Source organism: Cherax quadricarinatus, chromosome 56 (assembly GCF_038502225.1).
Source record: "Cherax quadricarinatus isolate ZL_2023a chromosome 56, ASM3850222v1, whole genome shotgun sequence".
Lineage (NCBI taxonomy): Eukaryota > Metazoa > Arthropoda > Malacostraca > Decapoda > Parastacidae > Cherax > Cherax quadricarinatus.
The window spans coordinates 28000939-28026566 of record NC_091347.1 but is presented as its reverse complement, the minus strand read 5'-3'; the positions used below and the strand labels follow the sequence as shown (position 1 = coordinate 28026566).

Sequence of the window (25628 nt, the reverse complement as noted above, 5' to 3'; positions counted from 1 at the left end):
ACACTCACTACACTGATGAAGGTTATGCATCACCTCAGGAGTTTAATGCCTGAATTACATTATTTTATAATTAAAACACAAAACTGAGTACTAATTGTACGTGAAACATTGTTCTTCGGCATCAGTACGCTAATTCTGCATGTTTTTTTTTTTATTGATATTGAAAAAAAATGAAAAATGAAAATTATATTATTGTTAAAATATAACTAATTCTGTACTTATTACACCTCCCACAGAGGAAACTTCTCCTGGTTTGGTTAGAAACCTAAGAGATTCCTTAAGGAAGAAGGATCCCAGAAAGGAGCCTCGATCGACCAGGCCTGCACCACACAAAGATACTCCTAGTGGCCAGTCACCAGACACACTGAGCCGAAGCCCTGAAGATGAAGTTATTACTAGAAGGTCACAGCCACTGAAAGAAATACTTAAATTACACGAATCTAAAGGTTTGTGTTGTATGCTAAAGTTTTCATTAAGAAATCGAAGCATTTGATACTCAATATTATTTTCTGTGAAGGGGGAAGGTTGAGAAACTAAGGAGGAACCATTATAGCCTCAATGTTTCTACTGCCTTTTCATGTGGGTTGCCATCTAAATGCCTGGTGAAGGAGCCCTTGGTTTTTTTTTCAGATGAATTTGAAACAGCATTACTCTATCATGTGGGTTTCATGTCTGTGATCATATAAATTCAATACTGTTGCTAAAATATACTTTGGAAAAAGCGTTTATTGGCTTTCCACACAGATGAAATGAGATTATATCAACTAAGACGAGCTTAGATGTTACTGGTAAGGCTTGTTGACTGCCAGCATCATTAAAGCTACACTCTGCATTATTTCCATTTTTTTGGGTATATGTACTTTTATCCTAAAATGAGTTTAGTATTGAAATATTCCCTGCTTATACTTCTTAAAAAATACACATTCTAGCAAATATACCTTAAACAGAGATAATATATATACATTATAAGCATTGTAAGTGACTAGGCATACAGTTTTACCGCTTGATATGACCATCCTAAACAGGATTGCCCATTTCTTACACTATTTAATATAATAATTAGAAGATATATTATGAGCACTAGTGACTAATTAACATATACTGTATAGAAATATTATAATTATAGTTGTTACTAAAAGTAGATACAAACTATCAAACCTGGCCAGTCAGGTTTTCCCAAATGTCACCCTATGTATGACAGTCATATATGGTGTTGCAACACTGTGTTGTATGCATCTGAATCACATTTGTAAGTAAACCTTGTAAACCAGAATTTGTTGCAGTTGTTATCAGCTGGGGATCAAGAGTCTTGCGGGTAGTTTCCATGGGTGTAGTGGAGTTGATTAAAGTGTCTTGTGATGTAGGTTAAGAAATTTGTGGAACCGGGAATAGTTGTTGAAGGCACAGACCACCATGATGGGATGAAGAGGATTTTTAAAGACGTGCAGTAAGTAAGAGCAACCATTAACAAGACGTAACGAAAATCTAAGATCATTTAAGTGTACTTTTGAATACAAAGAAGAAAAGTGTTATGCAGTTTTACAGATTCCTTGTAAGCCCCTAATGACTCGTAGACGACTATTCCAATATGGAACCTACACCTGCAGAAAGATGTTACATCACTGGACAAAGATCAACACAGGGCAAGAAAAATTAATAAGTCAGCTGTTATACCTGGACAAGCTGATGGCTACTGAATCAACAGTTATTTAAAACAAAGCATGACAGGGCTAATCTTATCGAGATAAGATTGTACTTTAAAGTACAATGTTAACATAAACCACTTCAAGAGGTCTAACATGACACTTTCAGAAGACAACAGTTTCAATTGAAGCTTGGCAAGCCACGGTGCAGTATAGTCAACATGAAAGTCTTTTCCCGGAGAGTAAAAAAAAAAACTATTGAATAGTCATTAAAACCAAGACTAATACACTAAAATATTCAACGGGATACATTCAGTATGCAAACTAAGGAGACCCTACATAAGCCACGGGCTTCCTACCTATCCTAAAAGCATAAAGCATCCTATGTGATAGGTGTAATAGTAACGATATAGTTCCAGCTCTAACCTTGTAAGATGTCATACTGATCAGGGTCACTGTACAAAGCAGTTATACTTAAATTTGTTAATAAAAGGATTATACTGGCAGGTAAATATAAAGAGAACGCGCAGGAAAAAAATTATAATATTGAATTTATGGCAGGAAGTGAGGAATATAAAGGTTTCACTTTAAAAAAACAGAAAACGGTAAGTTTGCATTAGTAAACATCAGCTAGGGTAATCAAAATGATTTATTTGGATAAACTACATATGTTTTAAGGGTTAATACATTTATACAGTTACAAAAGATACTTGTAATATGCAAATATGTATGGTTAAGTATGTAGTTACTACAAAGATGAATTTTGCATGTTAAATATACAAGTAGAATATAGCAGCTGTAAAGAATAACTTGAAAATTATATATATATATATATATATATATATATATATATATATATATATATATATATATATATATATATATATATATATATATATATATATATATATATATATATATATATATGTCGTGCCGAATAGGCAGAATTTGCGATCTTGGCTTAAATAGCAACGCTCATCTTGCCATATAGGACAAGTGAAAATTTGTGTATGCAATAATTTCGCCAAAATCATTCTGAACCTAACGAAAAAAATATATTTCACTGTGTTTGTTTAGTATTAAATTATTGTAAACAAATCTAAAATATATTTAGTTGGGTTAGGCTAAAATAAATTGTTCTTGTTATAATAAGGTTAGGTAAGTTTTCTAAGATTCTTTTGGTGCAAAATTTTAAATTTTTACATTATCATTAATGAAAAATATATATCTTTAAATGTATAAGAGAAAATTTTAGAAAGGACTTAATTTTAAATGAGTTCTTGCTAATTGACCAGTTTTACATATTCGGCACGACATATATATATATATATATACATACATATATATATATATATATATATATATATATATATATATATATATATATATATATATATATATATATATATACATGCAAAACATTTCTCTATTCTTTCAGAGTGGTTGTTTTGCATATTCTGAAATCACCTGTTTACTGTGATCTTATTGCATATATATATATATATATATATATATATATATATATATATATATATATATATATATATATATATATATATATATATATATATATATATATATATATAGTGCCTGTGAGGTTAAAATTAAAAATTTGTACAATATTAACTATTTTCTATGAGTATACTTAAAATATGTAAGCTTTAGGTAGTTAGAGAATAACTGTCAAGAGGTGAAGTTGGACAATACCTCGTCGAGGAGAGGAAGCTGGTGGTGACTGTGGTCCCTCTGTCCAACGTCTACTGATAACGCTTGTCATGATAAACTGAAGCAAAAGAAACACATCTCAGTGAATTGAACACTTCTAAATGAAAGAGAGGAACTATTGCTAGGAGTGCAATGTATATGTGATTGAAATTAAAATAGTTTGTGCAGCAAGAAGGCAGTTAGCTTCCTTGAAGTGAAGGAATACATTAAGGAAAGATCTCTAAGGAATACATATGAAAATTGAAAAAGTTAGAAGTTAGAAAGGCATGTATTTGTAGGGTGATCTGGAGGCTTTTCTAGTTTGTCCTTTTTTGTAAATGCGAGTTTCTTTGCAGAGAGATGTTATAGAGATCAGTAAATAGGTAAGGAAATTCTCTGCATTAATATATTATTTAATTAGAGTAAATAATTTTATATCAGATTCAGTGGTCGTTTTTCTTCATAACTGATAGGCCTACATGCCTTCATAAATAAGACGCTTTTGTAACCATATTAAAATTCTGAGAGTTGTAAAAATGACAGTTTATGATAATGTTCTCCAGCAGTGCAAGAACCAACAGTTGTGGAGGAGTCCCCACGCCTCAAGCCTAAGCAGAGGCTGCGGGAGAACTTCGAAACAACATCTGAAAGACAAGATAGTCACCCTCACAAGACCTGGGACCTGGAGACTGACCTCACCACCAGGTCATTAGACATGAAGAATATTATTGCCCGTCATGAGACCATAACAACAGAGGAGACACCTAGGCCCAAAAAAATAACAGGAATCTTAAAGAAGACGTCAAGCTCAAATATTCTCAGCACTGATACACGTTCCACTCTAACTTCCGAAATAACCCAAGATAGTGAGTCTGCCTCTGCTGTATTATATAACATCAAACTGAAATTATTTAAAAAAAACAAGCAATGTTGAAGACAGTTTTACCTCACAGTTGTATTGTGTTTATCTTGGTGCATAATTTTTAATGTAAAATATTTTGTAGGCATTAGTGTATAGTGAATTTCTTGAAAATATTTTGTTTACACATTATTAAAAATATGTATATTTTATGTTGCATTTCTGTGAGAGAAATTATTAGAAAAATAAATCCAGTAAGAATGTGTTAATTTATAGTTTACTAACAGTCAAGCTTATTAGCATAAATGTTACTTTCTTTATATTTTATAAACAAGTTATGTTTTTTTTCTATTTAGGTTGGTTGGTTAATGGGGGTTTAACGCCAACCAACCAGCCAGCCAATTTATTTTATTTTCGATGTCTTGAATTTCTAAAAAAAAAAAATGCATGTAAAATTACAACAATTATAAAGTAGTTATTAATAAAATATTTGTTTTTCAGACAAAACTAAAGAAATGACAATTAAAGACCAGCTTAATTCTACTGACGACATCCTAGACACACTTACTGAGGACCAGATCACAAGACTCTCAGAGGAATTCGACCTACGAGCCCAGGATGATGGTGTCATCAAGACTGAGGAGTCAGTGGAAGAGTTGAGTGGTGGGTACAGGGTAACCTCCAGGACAGAGGCTGAGCATCCTGATGGCTCTAAATTTGTTAGAAAAACGTCCTATACTGAGATCAAACTGCAGCAGCCGAGTAAAGAGGATGGTGAGTAACCAACACGTATCAATGTTTTAACTCTGGTTCTGTGATATGCATCATATTTTATTATAAATAAAATGTGATTACTTATGCAAGAGAGAATCTCCAGGTCATGCAACACACCGCCTGCGTCCCACCGAGGTAGGGAGACTCAAACAAGAGGAAACACATTCACCATTATTCCTTTAACCGGTATCTTGCCAAACCTGTGCTCAAATACCCCCACCAAACTACATTCTCACCCATCTTTAGAGTACATATATACATTATAAAACAAAAACTTGATAATTGATGCATATCATAAAATCTGGGTATGTTTATAAATGTATGAAAATGCATGATTTATAGTTCAACATATGTACTATGTAAATAGCCCATTACTGTAATAGGTAGCATAAGTAATGCCAATTTTTCTACCCAGGGAACTTTAGTTTCAAACTAACGGTGAGTATTAATAATGAGATAATTATCATGTAATCAACTTAGAATCTATTAAATCCCAGGTACCCTTCCTGATGACCTCAAGGATAATGCACGCCTTGACACTGACCAAAGACAAAGAACAGAGTATGACAAGACAGACACACATACACGTATTTCACAAGTAAGAGCTAAAAGCTGGAAAGAAAGCACGGTTAGTCAAACATCTGTGTCAAACTTGAAGATTGGCCAGTTAACAAAAATATCTCCGTCAAAGAAAAGTGAACCCCGAAGGCCAGGTGAAGAACCTGAAACAAGAAGACCAACTAGGCCAGGTGAAGAACCAGAAACAAGGAGACCAACTAGGCCAGGTGAAGAACCAGAAACAAGGAGACCAACTAGGCCAGGTGAAGAACCAGACGATACGAAGAGGAGACCAGGCAGGCCAGGTGATGAACCTGAGACTACGAAGAGGAGACCAGGTAGGCCAGGTGATGAACCTAAGGATACAAAGAGGAGACCAAGCAGGCCAGATGATGAACCAGAGGATACAAAGAGGAGACCAGGTAGGCCAGGTGATGAACCAGATGATATAAAGAGGAGACCAGGCAGGCCAGGTGATGAACCAGAGGATACAAAGAGGAGACCAGGCAGGCCAGGTGATGAACCTGAGGATACGAAGAGGAGACCAGGCAGGCCAGGTGATGAACCTGAGGATACAAAGAGGAGACCAGGCAGGCCAGGTGATGAACCAGAGGATACAAAGAGGAGACCAGGTAGGCCAGGTGATGAACCAGACGATATAAAGAGGAGACCAGGCAGGCCAGGTGATGAACCAGAGGATACAAAGAGGAGACCAGGCAGGCCAAGTGATGAACCAGAGGATACAAAGAGGAGACCAGGCAGGCCAGGTGATGAACCTGAGGATACGAAGAGGAGACCAGGCAGGCCAGGTGATGAACCTGAGGATACAAAGAGGAGACCAGGCAGGCCAGGTGATGAACCAGAGGATACAAAGAGGAGACCAGGTAGGCCAGGTGATGAACCAGACGATATAAAGAGGAGACCAGGCAGGCCAGGTGATGAACCAGAGGATACAAAGAGGAGACCAGGCAGGCCAGGTGATGAACCAGAGGATACAAAGAGGAGACCAGGCAGGCCAGGTGATGAACCTGAGGATACGAAGAGGAGACCAGGCAGGCCAGGTGATGAACCTGAGGATACAAAGAGAAGACCAGGCAGGCCAGGTGATGAACCTGAGCCCACTAAGAGGAGACCAGGCAGGTTAGGTGAGGAACCAGAAGATACAAAGAGGAGACCAGGCAGGCCAGGTGAAGAACCTGAGCCCACTAAGAGGAGACCAGGCAGGCCAGGTGATGAACCAGACGATACAAGGAGGAGACCAGGCAGGCCAGGTGATGAACCAGAGGATACAAAGAGGAGACCAAGTAGGCCAGGTGATGAACCAGAGGATACAAAGAGGAGACCAGGCAGGCCAGGTGATGAAATAGAGGATACAAAGAGGAGACCAAGCAGGCCAGGTGATGAACCAGAGGATACAAAGAGGAGACCAGGCAGGCCAGGTGATGAACCAGAGGATACAAAGAGGAGACCAAGCAGGCCAGGTGATGAATCAGAGGATACAAAGAGGAGACCAGGCAGGCCAGGTGATGAACCAGAGGATACAAAGAGGAGACCAGGCAGGCCAGGTGATGAACCAGAGGATACAAAGAGGAGACCAGGCAGGCCAGGTGATGAAATAGAGGATACAAAGAGGAGGCCAAGCAGGCCAGGTGATGAACCAGAGGATACAAAGAGGAGACCAGGTCGGCCAGGTGATGAACCAGAGGATCCAAAGAGGAGACCAGGCAGGCCAGGTGAAGAACCTGAGCCCACTAAGAGGAGACCAGGCAGGTTAGGTGAGGAACCAGAAGATACAAAGAGGAGACCAGGCAGGCCAGGTGAAGAACCTGAGCCCACTAAGAGGAGACCAGGCAGGCCAGATGATGAACCAGAAGATACAAAGAGGAGACCAAGCAGGCTAGGTGATGAACCAGACGATACAAAGAGGAGACCAAGCAGGCCAGGTGATGAACCAGACGATACAAAGAGGAGACCAGGTCGGCCAGGTGATGAACCAGAGGAACCAAAGAGGAGACCAGGCAGGCCAGGTGAAGAACCTGAGCCCACTAAGAGGAGATCAGGCATGCTAGGTGATGAACCAGAAGATACAAAGAGTAGACCAGGCAGGCCAGGTGATGAACCAGACGATACAAGGAGGAGACCAGGCAGGCCAGGTGATGAACCAGACGATACAAGGAGGAGAGCAGGCAGGCCAGGTGATGAACCAGAGGATACAAAGAGGAGACCAGGCAGGCCAGATGATGAACCAGAGGATACAAAGAGGAGACCAGGCAGGCTAGGTGACGAACCAGAGGATACAAAGAAGAGACCAGGCAGGCCAGGTGATGAACCAGAGGATACAAAGAGGAGACCAGGCAGGCCAGGTGATGAACCAGAGGATACAAAGAGGAGACCAGGCAGGCCAGGTGATGAACCAGAGGATACAAAGAGGAGACCAGGCAGGCTAGGTGATGAACCAGAAGATACAAAGAGGAGACCAAGCAGGCCAGGTGATGAACCAGACGATACAAAGAGGAGACCGGGCAGGCCAGGTGATGAACCAGAGGATACAAAGAGGAGACCAGGCAGGCCAGGTGATGAACCAGAGGATACAAAGAGGAGACCAGGCAGGCCAAGTGATGAACCAGAGGTTACAAAGAGGAGACCAGGCAGGCCAGGTGATGAACCAGAGGATACAAAGAGGAGACCAGGCAGGCCAGGTGATGAACCAGAGGATACAAAGAGGAGACCAGGCAGGCTAGGTGATGAACCAGAAGATACAAAGAGTAAACCAGGCAGGCCAGATGATGAACAAGACGATACAAGGAGGAGACCAGGCAGGCCAGGTGATGAACCGGGGGATACAAAGAGGAGACCAGGCAGGCCAGGTGAAGAACCTGAACTCACTAAAAGGAGACCAGGCAGGCCAGGTGATGAACCAGAAGATACAAAGAGGAGACCAGGCAGGCCAAGTGATGAACCAGACGTTATAAGGAGGAGACCAGGCAGGCCAGGTGATGAACCGGGGGATACAAAGAGGAGACCAAGCAGGCCAGGTGATGAACCAGATGATACAAAGAGGAGACCAGGCAGGCCAGGTGATGAACCAGAGACCATTAAGAGGAGACCAGGCAGGCCAGGTGAGGAACCAGAGACCACTAAGAGGAGACTAGGAAGGCAAGTTGAGGAGCCAGAGACCACTAAGAGGAGACCAGGCAGGCCAGGTGATGAGGAACCAGAGACCACTAAGAGGAGACCAGGCAGGCCAGGTGATGAGGAACCAGAGATCACTAAGAGGAGAACAGGCAGGCCAGGTGATGAGGAACCAGAGACCACTAAGAGGAGACCAGGCAGGCCAGGTGATGAGGAACCAGAGACCACTAAGAGAAGACCAGGCAGGCCAGGTGATGAGGAACCAGAGACCACTAAGAGAAGACCAGGCAGGCCAGGTGATGAGGAACCAGAGACCACTAAGAGGAGACCAGGCAGGCCAGGTGATGAGGAACCAGAGACCACTAAGAGGAGACCAGGCAGGCCAGGTGATGAGGAACCAGAGACCACTAAGAGGAGACCAGGCAGGCCAGGTGATGAGGAACCAGAGACCACTAAGAGGAGACCAGGCAGGCCAGGTGATGAGGAACCAGAGACCACTAAGAGGAGACCAGGCAGGCCAGGTGATGAGGAACCAGAGACCACTAAGAGGAGACCAGGCAGGCCAGGTGATGAGGAACCAGAGACCACAGATGAGAAGGAATCATTAAAGTCAATAGAAAAAACAAGCGTTGGAACTGAAAGAGTAAACATCAGAAAATCCTCGAGTGAATATTACGAGAGGAGTAGCACAGAGAGACACACCTCAGTTACCTCCATAACTCTCAGCACCAGAGACACTCTGGTGAAGGAGAACCTCAACATCCATGATACACTGAGGTTCAGGCCTACAACCAGCGATGATGAAGAACCTTATGGTATAGAACCGCACGAGGGGTTCAAGGTGAAGCCAAGGACAACGGTAAGAGATTTTGATGAACCAGATACCAGGAAGAGGAGCCCAGGCAGACCAGGTGATGAACCAGACACCAGGAAGAGGAGCCCAGGCAGGCCAGGTGATGAACTAGACACCAGGAAGAGGAGCCCAGGCAGGCCAGGTGATGAACCTGACCCCAGGAAGAGGAGCCCAGGCAGGCCAGGTGATGAACCTGACACCAGGAAGAGGAGCTCAGGCAGGCCAGGTGATGAACCAGACACCAGGAAGAGGAGCCCAGGCAGGCCAGGTGATGAACCTGACACCAGGAAGAGGAGCCCAGGCAGGCCAGGTGATGAACCAGACACCAGGAAGAGGAGCCCAGGCAGGCCAGGTGATGAACCTGACACCAGGAAGAGGAGCTCAGGCAGGCCAGGTGATGAACCAGACACCAGGAAGAGGAGCCCAGGCAGGCCAGGTGATGAACCTGACACCAGGAAGAGGAGCCCAGGCAGGCCAGGTGATGAACCAGACACCAGGAAGAGGAGCCCAGGCAGGCCAGGTGATGAACCAGACACCAGGAAGAGGAGCCCAGGCAGGCCAGCTGATGAACTAGACACCAGAAGGAGGAGCCCAGGCAGGCCAGGGGATGAACCTGACACCAGGAAGAGGAGCCCAGGCAGACCAGGTGATGAACCAGACACCAGAAAGAGGAGCCCAGGCAGGCCAGGGGATGAACCTGACACCAGGAAGAGGAGCCCAGGCAGACCAGGTGATGAACCAGACACCAGAAAGAGGAGCCCAGGCAGGCCAGGGGATGAACCTGACACCAGGAAGAGGAGCCCAGGCAGGCCAGGTGATGAGCCAGACACCAGAAAGAGGAGCCCAGGCAGGCCAGGTGATGAACCAGACATCAGAAAGAGGAGCCCAGGCAGACCAGGTGATGAACCAGACACCAGGAAGAGGAGCCCAGGCAGGCCAGGTGATGAACCAGACACCAGGAAGAGGAGCCCAGGCAGGCCAGGTGATGAACCAGACACCAGGAAGAGGAGCCCAGGCAGGCCAGGTGATGAACCAGACACCAGGAAGAAGAGCCCAGGCAGACCAGGTGATGAACCTGACACCATGAAGAGGAGCCCAGGGAGGCCAGGTGATAAGCCAGACACCAGGAAGAGGAGCCCAGGCAGACCAGGTGATGAACCTGGCACCAGGAAGAGGAGCCCAGGCAGGCCAGGTGATGAACCTGAGCTCACAAGGAGGAGACCAGGCACGCCAGGTGAAGAATCAGCAACAAGGAAACCAAGTAAGCCAGGTGAAGAACTAGTAACAAGGAGACCAAGTAAGCCAGGTGAAGAACCAGACACAAGGAAGAGGAGGCCAGGTGATGAACCTGAGCCCACGAAGAGGAGACCAGGCAGGCCAAGTGAAGAACCAGTAACAAGGAGACCAAGTAAGCCAGGTGAAGAACTAGTAACAAGGAGACCAAGTAAGCCAGGTGAAGAACCAGTTACAAGGAGACCAAGTAAGCCAGGTGAAGAACCAGCAACAAGGAGACCAAATAGGCCAGGTGAAGAACCAGACACAAGGAAGAGGAGGCCAGGTGACGAACCAGAGGATACAAAGAGAAGACCAGGTAGGCCAGGTGATCAACCAGAGACCACAAAGGGGAGACCAGGCAGGCCAGGTGATGAACCAGAAGTATTTGAATTAATACCTAATGATGTTAGTGAAGAATTGATTGACGTGAGAAGAGCATACGAGACCGACACAGTGAACATTTATGACCTGACGAAGGAGTCTTACGAGACCAGCGTCGTCAGACAGTCAACAGTCAGTAAATCTATGAGGAAAACTGAAACAGTTATGAGTCAATACATAGAAACCAGGGAAGACGTGGACGAATATCAGGACTGGCCAGGTCTGACAGACACTAGAATCAGGAAGCCTGTCGCTGAGGAACCAGACATAACAAAGAGGAGACCAGGCAGGCCAGGTGATGAAGAACCAGAGACCACCAAGAGGAGACCAGGCAGGCCAGGTGATGAGGAACCAGAGACAACTAAGAGGAGACCAGGCAGGCCAGGTGATGAGGAACCAGAGACCACTAAGAGGAGACCAGGCAGGCCAGGTGATGAGAAACCAGAGACCACTAAGAGGAGACCAGGCAGGCCAGGTGATGAGGAACCAGAGACCACTAAGAGGAGACCAGGCAGGCCAGGTGATGAGGAACCAGAGACCACTAAGAGGAGACCAGGCAGGCCAGGTGATGAGGAACCAGAGATCACTAAGAGGAGACCAGGCAGGCCAGGTGATGAGGAACCAGAGACCACTAAGAGGAGACCAGGCAGGCCAAGTGATGAGGAACCAGAGACCACTAAGAGGAGACCAGGCAGGCCAGGTGATGAGGAACCAGAGACCACTAAGAGGAGACCAGGCAGGCCAGGTGATGAGGAACCAGAGACCACTAAGAGGAGACCAGGCAGGCCAGGTGATGAGGAACCAGAGACCACTAAGAGGAGACCAGGCAGACCAGGTGATGAGGAACCAGAGACCACTAAGAGGAGACCAGGCAGGCCAAGTGATGAGGAACCAGAGACCACTAAGAGGAGACCAGGCAGGCCAAGTGATGAGGAACCAGAGACCACTAAGAGGAGACCAGGCAGGCCAAGTGATGAGGAACCAGAGACCACTAAGAGGAGACCAGGCAGGCCAAGTGATGAGGAACCAGAGACCACTAAGAGGAGACCAGGCAGACCAGATGATAAGCCAGAGGAAGCAAAGAGGAAGCCAAGTAGGCCAGATAAATCAGAGGAAACAACGAGAAAACTAAGTAAAACAGGTGATAAACCAGAAGACGTAAAGAGGAAACCAAGTAGACCAGAGGAAACCAGGAGGAAACCAGGCAGGCCAGGTGATGAGGAACCAGAGACCACTAAGAGGAGACCAGGCAGACCAGGTGATGAGGAACCAGAGACCACTAAGAGGAGACCAGGCAGACCAGGTGATGAGGAACCAGAGACCACTAAGAGGAAACCAGGCAGGCCAGGTGATGAGGAACCAGAGACCACTAAGAGGAGACCAGGCAGACCAGGTGATGAGGAACCAGAGATCACTAAGAGGAGACCAGGCAGGCCAGGTGATGAGGAACCAGAGACCACTAAGAGGAGACCAGGCAGGCCAGGTGATGAGGAACCAGAGACCACTAAGAGGAGACCAGGCAGGCCAGGTGATGAGGAACCAGAGATCACTAAGAGGAGACCAGGCAGGCCAAGTGGTGAGGAACCAGAGACCACTAAGAGGACACCAGGTGATGAGGAACCAGAGATTACAAAGAGGAGACCAGGCAGGCCAGATGATGAAGAACCTGAACCCACTAAGAGGAGACCAGGCAGGCCAAGTGATGAACCAGAGACCACTAAGAGGAGACCAGGTGATGAGGAACCAGAGATCACTAAGAGGAGACCAGGCAGGCCAAGTGGTGAGGAACCAGAGACCACTAAGAGGACACCAGGCAGACCAGGTGATGATATAACCTACATAGACACTGAAGACTTGAGCGTTCGTAAATCATACATATCTTCCACAACAGTTGAAATGACATCAAACATATCAAGATCGTTGGTGACGGAGTCAACGGAACTTGAAGAAGTCTATTACTACGATAGTGTAGAGTATACAAGTAGCAGCAGTACTGAGGAATCCTCAACGAGCGATTCCGATGTGAGTGACGAACAAAAGAGGAAGAAGAAGAAGCCTAAGAAGAAAAGAGTGCCCGAAATTGAAGAAACAGGTGTGCGTGAGACGATGATCATCAAGACGGAACAGGACTCACAGAGAAAAATGAGAGCAAAGATGCAGAAAGATGCACCTGAGATCCGTATCAGGAGGAAACCTGGAGATAAGCCACAAACAACAGAGAAAACTGGAGAAGAGCCAGAAGTCATGAAAAGAATACAACGACCTAGTGAACAAGAACCAAACAAAGCAAAGAGTGAACCAGGCAGGCCAGAATACTTTGAGCCTAAGAACCTCAAGGGAAAGCCTAGAGATCTTGAGCCAAAATCCGTTTCAGACCAGTCTAAAAAAATAAATAAAAGACCAGATGATAGAAAAGACGGAAGTAAACCACATGACGAACCGTCACTCACCAAGAAAATAAGTGTCAGACCTGAAGACGAAAAAGAGACAATGAGAAGGAAGCCAAGCAAGCCAGGTGAGGACCCAGAAATACGTAAAAGGAGTCCAAGAAGGCCAGGTGAAGAACCAGAAGAAATAAAGAGGAAACCAGGTAAGCCACATGAAGAGGAACCAGACACAATAAAGAGGAGACCAGGCAGGCCAAGTGAAGAGGAACCAGATACAATAAAGAAGAGACCAGGCAGGCCAAGTGAAGAGGAACCAGATACAATAAAGAGGAGACCAGGCAGGCCAGGTGAAGAGGAACCAGAGCAAATAAAGAGGAGACCAGGCAGACCAGGTGAAGAGGAACAAGAGACAATAAAGAGGAGACCAGTCAGGCCAGGTGAAGAGGAACCAGAGACAATAAAAAGGAGACCAGGCAGACCAGGTGAAGAGGAACCAGACAAAATAAAGAGGAGACCAGGTGATGAACCAGAGACAATAAGGAGGAGACCAGGTGGTGAACCAGAGACAATAAAGAGGAGACCAGGTGATGAACCAGAGACAATAAAGAGGAAACCAGGTGATGAACCAGAGACAATAAAGAGGAGACCAGGTGATGAACCAGAGACAATAAAGAGGAAACCAGGTGATGAACCAGAGACAATAAAGAGGAGACCAGGTGATGAACCAGAGACAATAAAGAGGAGACCTGGCAGGCCAGGTGAAGAGGAACCAGAAGAAATAAAGAGGAGACCAGGCAGGCCAGGTGAAGAGGAACCAGAGACAATGAAGAGGAGACCAGGCAGGCCAGGTGAAGAGGAACCAGAGACAATAGAGAGGATACCAGGTGATGAACCAGAGACAAAGAGGAGACCAGGCAGGCCAGGTGAAGAGGAACCGGAGGCAATAAAGAGGAGACCAGGCAGGCCAGGTGAAGAGGAACCAGAGACAATAAAGAGGAGACCATGTAAGCCAGGTGAAGAGGAACCAGAGACAATAAAGAGGAGACCAGGCAGGCCAGGTGAAGAGGAACCGGAGACAATAAAGAGGAGACCAGGTAGGCCAGGTGAAGAGGAACCAGAGACAATAAAGAGGAGACCAGGTGATGAACCAGAGACAATAAAGAGGAGACCAGGCAGGCCAGGTGAAGAGGAACCAGAGACAATAAAGAGGAGACCAGGTGATGAACCAGAGACAATAAAGAGGAGACCAGGCAGGCCAGGTGAAGAGGAACCAGAAGAAATAAAGAGGAGACCAGGCAGGCCAGGTGAAGAGGAACCAGAAGAAATAAAGAGGAGACCAGGCAGGCCAGGTGAAGAGGAACCAGATAAAATGAAGAGGAGACCAGGTAGGCCAGATGAAGAGGAACCAGAGACAATAAAGAGGAGACCAGGAAGGCCAGGTGAAGAGGAACCAGTAGAAATAAAGAGGAGACCAGGCAGGCCAGGTGAAGAGGAACCAGAAGAAATAAAGAGGAGACCAGGCAGGTCAGGTGAACAGGAACCAGAGAAAATAAAGAGGAGACCAGGCAGGCCAGGTGAAGAGGAACCAGAAGAAATAAAGAGGAGACCAGGCAGGCCAGGTGAAGAGGAACCAGAAGAAATAAAGAGGAGACCATGCAGGCCAGGTGAAGAGGAACCAGAAGAAATAAAGAGGAGACCAGGTAGGCCAGGTGAAGAGGAACAAGAGACAATAAAGAGGAGACCAGGCAGGCCAGGTGAAGAGGAACCAGAAGAAATAAAGAGGAGACCAGGCAGGCCAGGTGAAGAGGAACCAGAAGAAATAAAGAGGAGACCAGGCAGGCCAGGTGAAGAGGAATCAGAGAAAATAAAGAGGAGACCAGGTAGACCAGGTGAAGAGGAACCAGAGAAAATAAAGAGGAGACCAGGCAGGCCAGGTGAAGAGGAACCAGAAGAAATAAAGAGGAGACCAGGCAGGCCAGATGAAGAGGAACCGGAGACAATAAGGAGTAGACCAGGCAGGCCAGGTGAAGAGGAACCAGAGACGATAAAGAGGAGACCAGGTGATGAACCACAGACAATAATGAGGAGACCAGGCAGGCCAGGTGAAGAGCAACCAGAGACAATACAGAGGAGACCAGGTAGGCCAGGTGAAGAGGAACCAGAGACAATAAAGAGGAGACCAGGTAGGCCAGGTGAAGAGGAACCAGAGACAATAAAGAGGAGACCAGGTGATGAAACAGAGACAATAAAGAGGAGACCAGGCAGGCCAGGTGAAGACGAACCAGAAGAAATAAAGAGGAGACCAGGCAGGCCAGGTGAAGAGGAACCAGAGACAATAAAGAGGAGACCAGGCAGGCCAGGTGAAGAGGAACCAGAAGAAATAAAGAGGAGACCAGGCAGGCCAGGTGAAGAGGAACCAGAGACAATAAAGAGGAGACCAGGTAGGCCAGGTGAAGAGGAACCAGAGAAAATAAAGAGGAAACCAGGTAGGCCAGGTGAAGAGGAACCAGAGACAATAAAGAGGAGACCAGGTGATGAACCAGAGACAATAAGGAGGAGACCAGGTGATGAACCAGAGACAATAAAGAGGAGACCAGGTGATGAACCAGAGACAATAAGGAGGAGACCAGGCAGGCCAGGTGAAGAGGAACCAGAGGAAATTAAGAGGAGACCAGGTAGACCAGGTGATGAGGAACCTGAAACAATAAAAAGGAGACCAGGCAGGCCAGGTGAAGAGGAACCAGAGGAAATCAAGAGGAGACCAGGTAGACCAGGTGAAGAGGAACCAGAGAAAATCAAAAGGAGACCAGGCAGACCAGGTGAAGAGGAACCTGAAGAAATAAAGAGGAGACCAGGTAGACCAGGTGATGAGGAACCAGAGGAAATTAAGAGGAGACCAGGTAGACCAGGTGATGAGGAACCTGAAACAATAAAAAGGAGACCAGGCAGGCCAGGTGAAGAGGAACCAGAGGAAATCAAGAGGAGACCAGGTAGACTAGGTGAAGAGGAACCTGAAGAAATAAAGAGGCGACCAGGTGATGAACCAGAGATAATAAAGAGGAGACCAGATGATGAACCAGAGACAATAAAGAGGCGACCAGGAAGGCCAGGTGAAGAGGAACCAAAAGAAATAAAGAGGAGACCAGGCAGGCCAGGTGAAGAGGAACCGGAAGAAATAAAGAGGAGACCAGGCAGGCCAGGTGAAGAGGAACCAGATGAAATAAAGAGGAGACCAGGCAGGCCAGGTGAAGAGGAACCGGAAGAAATAAAGAGGAGACCAGGCAGGCCAGGTGAAGAGGAACCAGATGAAATAAAGAGGAGACCTGGCAGGCCAGGTGAAGAGGAACCAGAAGAAATAAAGAGGAGACCGGGAAGGCCAGGTGAAGAGGAACCAGAAGAAATAAAGAGGAGACCAGGCAGGCCAGGTGAAGAGGAACCAGATGAAATAAAGAGGAGACCAGGCAGGCCAGGTGAAGAGGAACCGGAAGAAATAAAGAGGAGACCAGGCAGGCCAGGTGAAGAGGAACCAGATGAAATAAAGAGGAGACCAGGCAGGCCAGGTGAAGAGCAACCAGAAGAAATAAAGAGGAGACCAGGCAGGCCAGGTGAAGAGGAACCAAAAGAAATAAAGAGGAGACCAGGCAGGCCCGGTGAAGAGGAACCAGAAGAAATAAAGAGGAGACCGGGCAGGCCAGGTGAAGAGGAACCAGAAGAAATAAAGAGGAGACCAGGCAGGCCAGGTGAAGAGGAAAAAGAGACAGTAAAGAGGAGGCCAGGTGATGAACCAGAAACAATAAAGAGGAGGCCAGGTGATGAACCAGAAACAATAAAGAGAAGGCCAGGTGATAGACCAGAAACAGTAAAGAGGAGGCCAGGTGATGAACCAGAAACAATAAAGAGGAGGCCAGGTGATAGACCAGAAACAGTAAAGAGGAGGCCAGGTGATGAACCAGAAACAATAAAGAGGAGGCCAAGTGATGAACCAGAAACAATAAAGAGGAGACCAGGTGATGAACCAGAAACAATAAAGAAGAGACCAGGTGATGAGCCAGAGACAATAAAGAGGAGACCAGGCAGGCCAGGTGAAGAGCCAGAGAAAATAAAGAGGAGACCAGGAGATAAACCAGACACAATAAAGAGAAGACCAGGTTATGAACCAGAGACTACTAAGAGGAAACCAGGTGAGGAACCAAAAGAAATAAAGAGGAGACCAGGCAGGCCAGGTGATGTACCAGAAGAAATAAAGAGGAGACCAGGCAGGCCAGGTGATGAACCAGAAGAAATAAAGAGGAGACCAGGCAGGCCAGGTGATGAACCAGAAGAGATAAAGAGGAGACCAGGCAGGCCAGGTGATGAACCAGAGGAAATAAAGAGGAGACCAGGTAGGCCAGGTGATGAACCAGAGACTATTAAGAGGAGACCAGGTGATGTACCAGAAGAAATAAAGAGGAGACCAGGCAGGCCAGGTGATGAACCAGAGGAAATAAAGAGGAGACCAGGCAGGCCAGGTGATGAACCAGAGACAATAAAGAGGAGACCAGGTGATGTACCAGAAAAAATAAAGAGGAGACCAGGCAGGCCAGGTGATGAACCAGAGGAAATAAAGAGGAGACCAGGCAGGCCAGGTGATGAACCAGAGAAAATAAAGAGGAGACCAGGAGATGAACCAGAGGAAGTAAAGAGGAGACCAGGCAGGCCAAGTGATGAACCAGAGACAATAAAGAGGAGACCAGGTGATGAACCAGAAGAAATAAAGAGGAGACCAGGCAGGCCAGGTGATGAACCAGAGGAAATAAAGAGGAGACCAGAAGATGAACCAGAGGAAGTAAAGAGGAGACCAGGCAGGCCAGGTGATGAACCAGAGACAATAAAGAGGAGACCAGGTGATGAACCAGAAGAAATAAAGAGGAGACCAGATGAACCAGAGGAAATAAAGAAAAGACCAGGCAGGCCAGGTGATGGACCAGAGACCAATAAGAGGAGACCAGGTGATGAACCAGAGGAAATAAAGAGAAGACCAGGTAGGCCAGGTGATGGACCAGAGACTATTAAGAGGAGACCAGGTGATGAACCAGAAGAAATAAAGTGGAGACCAGGAAGGCCAGGTGATGAACCAGAAGAAATAAAGAGGAGACCAGGCAGGCCAGGTGATGAACCAGAGACCATTACGAGGAGACCAGGTGATGAACCAGAGGAAATAAAGAGGAGACCAGGTAGGCCAGGTGATGAGCCAGAAACTATTAAGAGGAGGCCAGGTGATGAACCAGAAGAAATAAAGAGGAGACCAGGCAGGCCAGGTGATGAACCTGAAGAAATAAAGAGGAGACCAGGCAGGCCAGGTGATGAACCAGAAGAAATAAAGAGGAGACCAGGCAGGCCAGGTGATGAACCTGAGGAAATAAAGAGGAGACCAGGCAGGCCAGGTGATGAACCAGAAGAAATAAAGAGGAGACCGGGCAGGCCAGGTGATGAACCAGAGAAAATAAAGAGGAGACCAGGCAGGCCAGGTGATGAACCAGAAGAAATACAGAGGAGACCAGGCAGGCCAGGTGATGAACCAGAGACCATTAAGAGGAGACCAGGTGATGAACCAGAGGAAATAAAGAGGAGACCAGGTAGGCCAGGTGATGAGCCAGAAACTATTAAGAGGAGACCAGGTGATGAACCAGAAGAAACAAAGAAGAGACCAGGCAGGCCAGGTGATGAACCAGAAGAAATAAAGAGGAGACCAGGCAGGCCAGGTGATGAACCAGAAGAAATAAAGAGGAGACCAGGCAGGCCAGGTGATGAACCAGAAGAAATAAAGAGGAGACCAGGCAAGCCAGGTGATGAACCTGAGGAAATAAAGAGGAGACCAGGCAGGCCAGGTGATGAACCAGAAGAAATAAAGAGGAGACCAGGCAGGCCAGGTGATGAACCAGAGGAAATAAAGAGGAGACCAGGCAGGCCAGGTGATGAACCGGAGGAAATAAAGAGGAGACCAGGCAGGCCAGGTGATGAACCAGAAGAAATAAAGAGGAGACCAGGCAGGCCAGGTGATGAACCTGAGGAAATAAAGAGGAGACCAGGCAGGCCAGGTGATGAACCAGAAGAAATAAAGAGGAGGCCAGGCAGGCCAGGTGATGAACCAGAAGAAATAAAGAGGAGGCCAGGCAGACCAGGTGATGAACCAGAAGAAATAAAGAGATCAACCAGGCCAGGTGATGAACCAGAGGAAATAAAGAGGAGACCAGGCATGCCAGGTGATGAACCGGAGGAAATAAAGAGGAGGCCAGGCAGGCCAGGTGATGAACCAGAAGAAATAAAGAGGAGGCCAGGCAGGCCAGGTGATGAACCAGAAGAAATAAAGAGGAGACCAGGCAGGCCAGGTGATGAACCAGAAGAAATAAAGAGGAGACCAGGCAGGCCAGGTGATGAACCAGACGAAATTAAGAGGAGGCCAGGCAGGCCAGGTGATGAACCAGAAGAAATAAAGAGGAGGCCAGGCAGGCCAGGTGATGAACCAGAAGAAATAAAGAGGAGACCAGGCAGGCCAGGTGATGAACCAGAAGAAATAAAGAGGAGGCCAGGCAGGCCAGGCGATGAACCAGAAGAAATAAAGAGGAGACCAGGCAGGCCAGGTGATGAACCAGAAGAAATAAAGAGGAGACCAGGCAGGCCAGGTGATGAATCAGAAGAAATAAGGAGGAGACCAGGCAGGCCAGGTGATGAACCAGAAGAAATAAAGAGGAGGCCAGGCAGGCCAGGTGATGAACCAGAAGAAATAAAGAGGAGGCCAGGCAGGCCAGGTGATGAACCAGAAGAAATAAAGAGGAGACCAGGCAGGCCAGGTGATGAACCAGAAGAAATAAAGAGGAGGCCAGGCAGGCCAGGTGATGAACCAGAAGAAATAAAGAGGAGACCAGGCAAGCCAGGTGACGACAGCTTAGTTTCTAGTTCGAGTACTCCTGTCAGGAGAAGCAGCAAACCTGTCTACTCTATGCCAGAGTATCCTAGTAGAAGACCTGAAGAACTGGAGAAAACACCCAGTAAGAAAGTTAGTAAAGTGAACGATAAGGAACCAGAGACTCTAAGAAGAAAACCCAGCAGACCCGATGACAAAGAGTCTGGGAGAATTGTCAAGAAAACAGACAAACCTGAGGGTAAAGAACGTGAGGGAGAGAGAAAGCCCAGCTGGGTTAATGACTATGGCAAGAAGACTGAGAAACGCATCAGTACTTCAAGCATAGATCGATGTGATGCTGCTTTAAGGAGAAAGTCGCCATTCTCCAGGAGGGGCCCCACGCCAGAACCGGATGACGTTCAGCATCGCATACGTAAAACTTCGAAACCCAGAAAATCTTCTGTGGACTCGGGTCAGCCTCGTCGAAGGACGTCCAGTGTGGACATGGAGACCAGGACATACAGCATGCAGTCCCTGTCAGGCCTGTCTACTACGAGCTCTGTTCCCAGTTATATGAGGCCGAGGGGAGAATCATGCAGCTGTCGACGCCACACCCCTGAGAGAGACATTCACGAAATCGAAAACGCTCTTCTTAATGCTTACCAGTACACCCGGTGCACCAAGAAGGTCACCAAACCTCCAGTGACCTACAATTATACGTACACCGTTACTCCGGATCCTGCTGGCGGCGGCGGAGGAGGATCGTATTCTATTTACTTTGGTCCCAGAGACAAACCTTCACCAACTGAACCTGGTCGATCCCTCGTCCCTACTCCCTCATCTCCCGCCAGGGACTCACCCATCCAAGATGCCCCTCACCCTCCCATAGGTGAACCAACAGATCGTCGACCAGGTGAACCAACAGATCGTCGACCAGGTGAACCAGGAGATCGTCGACCAGGTGAACCAGATCGTCGACCAGGTGAACCAGATCGTCGACCAGGTGAACCAGCAGATCGTCGACCAGGTGAAACAACAGATCGTCGACCAGGTGAATCAACAGATCGTCGACCAGGTGAACCAGGAGATCGTCGACCAGGTGAACCAGGAGATCGTCGACCAGGTGAACCAGCAGATCGTCTACCAGGTGAACCAACAGATCGTCGACCAGGTGAACCAACAGACCATCGACCAGGTGAACCAGGAGATCGTCGACCAGGTGAACCAGGAGATCGTCGACCAGGTGAACCAGCAGATCGTCTACCAGGTGAACCAGCAGATCGTCGACCAGGTGAACCAGGAGATCGTCGACCAGGTGAACCAGCAGATCGTCTACCAGGTGACCCATCAGATCGTCGACCAGGTGAACCAGCAGATCGTCGACCAGGTGAACCAACAGACCGTCGACCAGGTGAACCAGCAGATCGTCGACCAGATGAACCAACAGATCGACGACCAGGTGAACCAGGATATCGTCGACCAGGTGAATCAACAGATCGTCGACCAGATGAACCAGGAGATCGTCGACCAGGTGAACCAACAGACCGTCGACCAGGTGAACCAACAGATCGTCAACCAGGAGATCGTCGACCAGGTGAACCAGCAGATCGTCTACCAGGTGAACCAGCAGATCGTCGACCAGGTGAACCAGCGGGTCGTCGACCAGGTGAACCAGCAGATCGTCGACCAGGTGAACCAACAGATCGTCGACCAGGTGAACCAGGAGATCGTCGACCAGGTGAACCAACAGATCGTCGACCAGGTGTACCAACAGATCGTCGACCAGGTGACTGGATTGTTTATGCAGGTGAACCAGGAGATCGTCGACCAGGTGAACCAGGAGATCGTCGACCAGGTGAACCAGCAGATCGTCTACCAGGTGAACCAGCAGATCGTCGACCAGGTGAACCAGCGGGTCGTCGACCAGGTGAACCAGCAGATCGTCGACCAGGTGAACCGACAGATCGTAGACCAGGTGAACCAGGAGATCGTCGACCAGGTGAACCAACAGATCGTCGACCAGGTGTACCAACAGATCGTCGACCAGGTGACTGGATTGTTTATGCAGGTGAACCAGGAGATCGTCGACCAGGTGAACCAGGAGATCGTCGACCAGGTGAACCAGGAGATCGTCGGACAGGTGAACCAGGAGATCGTCGGCCAGGTGAACCAGGAGATCGTCTGCCAGGTGAACCATCAGGTCGTCGGCCAGGTGACCCAGGAGATCGTCGACCAGGTGAACCAACAGATCGTCGACCAGGTGAACCAGGAGATCGGCCAGGTGTACCAGAAGATCGTTTGCCAAGTGAACCAACAGATCGTCGACCAGGTGAACCAACAGATCGTCGTCCAGGTGACTGGATTGTTTATGCAGGTGAACCAGGAGATCGTCGACCAGGTAAACCAGGAGATCGTCGACCAGGTGAGCCAGGAGATCGTCGACCAGGTGAACCAACAGATCGTCGACCAGGTGATTGGATTGTTTATGCAGGTGAACCAACATATCGTCGACCAGGTGAACCAGGAGATCGTCGGCCAGGTGAACCAGATGATCATCGACCAGGTGAGCCAGGAGATCGTCGGCCAGGTGAACCAACAGATCGTCGACCAGGTGATTGGATTGTTTATGCAGGCGAACCAGCATATCGTCGACCAGGTGAACCAGGAGATCGTCGACCAGGTGAACCAACAGATCGTCGACCAGGTGATTGGATTGTTTATGCAGGCGAACCAACATATCGTCGACCAAGTGAACCTACAGATCATCGACCAGGTGAACCAGGAGATCATCGACCAGGTGAACCAGGAGATCGTCGACCAGGTGAACCAGGAGATCGTCGACCAGGTGAACCAGGAGATCGTCGACCTGGTGAACCAGGAGATCGTCGACCTGGTGAACCAGGAGATCGTCGACCAGGTGAACCTACAGATCATCGACCAGGTGAACCAAGAGATCGTCGACCAGGTGAACCAGGAGATCGTCGACCAGGTGAACCAGGAGATCGTCGACCAGGTGAACCAGGAGATCGTCCAGGTGAACCAGGAGATCGTCGACCAGGTGAACCAGGAGATCGTCGACCAGGTGAACCAGGAGATCGTCGACCAAGTGAACCAACAGATCGTCGACCAGGTGAACCAGCAGATCGTCGACCAGGCGACTGGGTTGTATACAGGGATGAACCAAGAGGTACACCATCGGGCCCCATCACAGAGCTTGAAATATACGATGTTGACACCCTCCGTGCACGCCAGGATGGCTCCTTCGTTCATAGGTCTTCCAGAGACACGCACGCAGACCAAACACACGTTTCCAGCCAACACTTTACCTCCTCACAGAGCACACAAATGCATGTAGACGACAGACGCATGACCACCGAGCACAGCTATCAGACTGTTGTCGGGGCTACTGACAGCCCGTACCACAAGCCTATCACTAGTATGGAGAAGGGCTCTCCACTTCATCGTATCTCCAGGCAGCAGCTGCAAGATGGGGCATCCAGGGAGACCTGGACGGATGAGGCGTACTATCGAGCGAATGAACGTGAATCTCGAATGCACAGCGTTCACTTGGACGACCGTACTTTGACGACTGGTGACAGGTACATTGGTGACGGACGCTTGACGCAGGGTACCCGTGTAACTGATGGAGAACCCGTCACCAGCATCACCAGAGGGGACTACATCACCTACAGGAGTGACGGCTCAGGTGGACTGGTGGCGGGAGACACACGATTCCTAAGTGACCACACAAGACCTACTTTTGACGGACGACCCACGCACGACCAGGCTGGGTACGTCAGATACGGACACGATGGCGAGGGATCGTGGCGTGTTGTTGGCGGCCACGATACTAAGGTGGAATCCAGCAACTGGGAGCAGGAGCAGCAGTCTGCCAGGGAGTGGCGTAAGTGGTCACCTGTTAGCAGGTGTCGCAGGTATTGAGGCGGCCACACTTGTCGCCTCCATGTTCTGCATCGCCATCCTGCTTTTCTGCGTCCCTAACTGCCTTTTTAACCAAGCCTTCAGACTCTGTCCCTGGTGCGAGAGAGACCACAACAAGCTGGACGCTAATGTCTTACAAATAACTCATAAAGAGATGTTCTTCCCCCCACAGAGACGTCGCCACCTTATATTGTAACTCCCACTATTGTCTTTTTGCCAGTCTTGGTGCAGTTCCTTTAGGTTTATAGAAATTATTGACATTTCTTTCTAATTCCAAGAGCATATACTGTGTGTTCATTTACAGTTGTTCTAATCCTTCCGAGACTTGGTTATGACAAATTCCTCCATGGTGGCTAAGCTACAGGTTGCGGGAGCCTCCACTCACTCATACAGGTCGCCACAAACACTGTCTACATGAACCAACAGTCTAACGTGCTGACACCCTGCATCACTAACGCTGCATGATGGTCGAACATTACTACCGTACGTGTTACATACCCCAGTCCTGACTCTCTTGTCCTCAACTGTCACCTCCAGCATGCTTGTCCTCGCTGTCCTCACCGTCACTGATGTCTTTATCCTCACCTTCACCCTGCAGTCCTCGCCTTTACCTTGTAATCCTCACCTTCACCCTGCTGTGCTCACCCTCGCCCTGATATCCTCATCCTTGCCTTCACCCTGCTGTCCTCACCTTCACCCTGCTGTCCTCACCTTAACCCTGCTGTCCTCACTTTCACCCTGCTCGATGGACCTCAACTTAGCCAGGGTTTCTCTGAAAACATACCATGATAATGACCTACTCATCTCCCTGTGACTTGACAAAGGTCAAAGTGAGTCTGATTGCCTATCTATTTAATCCTCTCCCGCCCACCTATCCCTTGACTCAACACACATACTCTCCCATCTCCGACTCCCCCAATCTTTGTTTTTTAGCCTGACTCTTGACCTTCGTATTATCTCCACCACTCGCTACTCATTGTAGTTAACCTCCTCGTATTAGGTGGTGAAGCCACCATTACCTTCAAAGGGTTTATCGCCTACTAATTAATTTTTATCGGCAATTTTCACCCACTTTACTAGCCCATTTCTGAAGGAACGTGAGGATCCTTCCCTCACGCTCATGCTTTTCATCTGTTGTTGATGCTGACGTCAGATCAAGACTGGTGCTTTAGAAGCAGGTGTTGTCATGTGCTGAATGTGGAAGACACTTATGTACAGTTCAGGACAGTTCCTGAAT

General features: G+C 47.7%; 1 protein-coding gene across 12 annotated transcripts in view; it reads left to right on the top strand.

The window, feature by feature from the left end:
• The window catches only part of LOC128700714 (titin), a 333838-nt gene that overhangs the window by 154305 nt on the left and 153905 nt on the right, over positions 1–25628 (top strand). For 8 of the 12 annotated variants that reach the window (XM_070097261.1, XM_070097260.1, XM_070097259.1 and 5 more), the window contains 4 exons: positions 237–446; positions 3911–4213; positions 4708–4980; positions 5478–24353. In XM_070097261.1, the coding sequence (XP_069953362.1) occupies positions 237–446; positions 3911–4213; positions 4708–4980; positions 5478–24353 (19662 nt within the window). The remainder of the gene's footprint in view (positions 1–236; positions 447–3910; positions 4214–4707; positions 4981–5477; positions 24354–25628) is intronic. The other 4 variants (XM_070097255.1, XM_070097257.1, XM_070097253.1 and 1 more) reach the window with 4 other exon arrangements.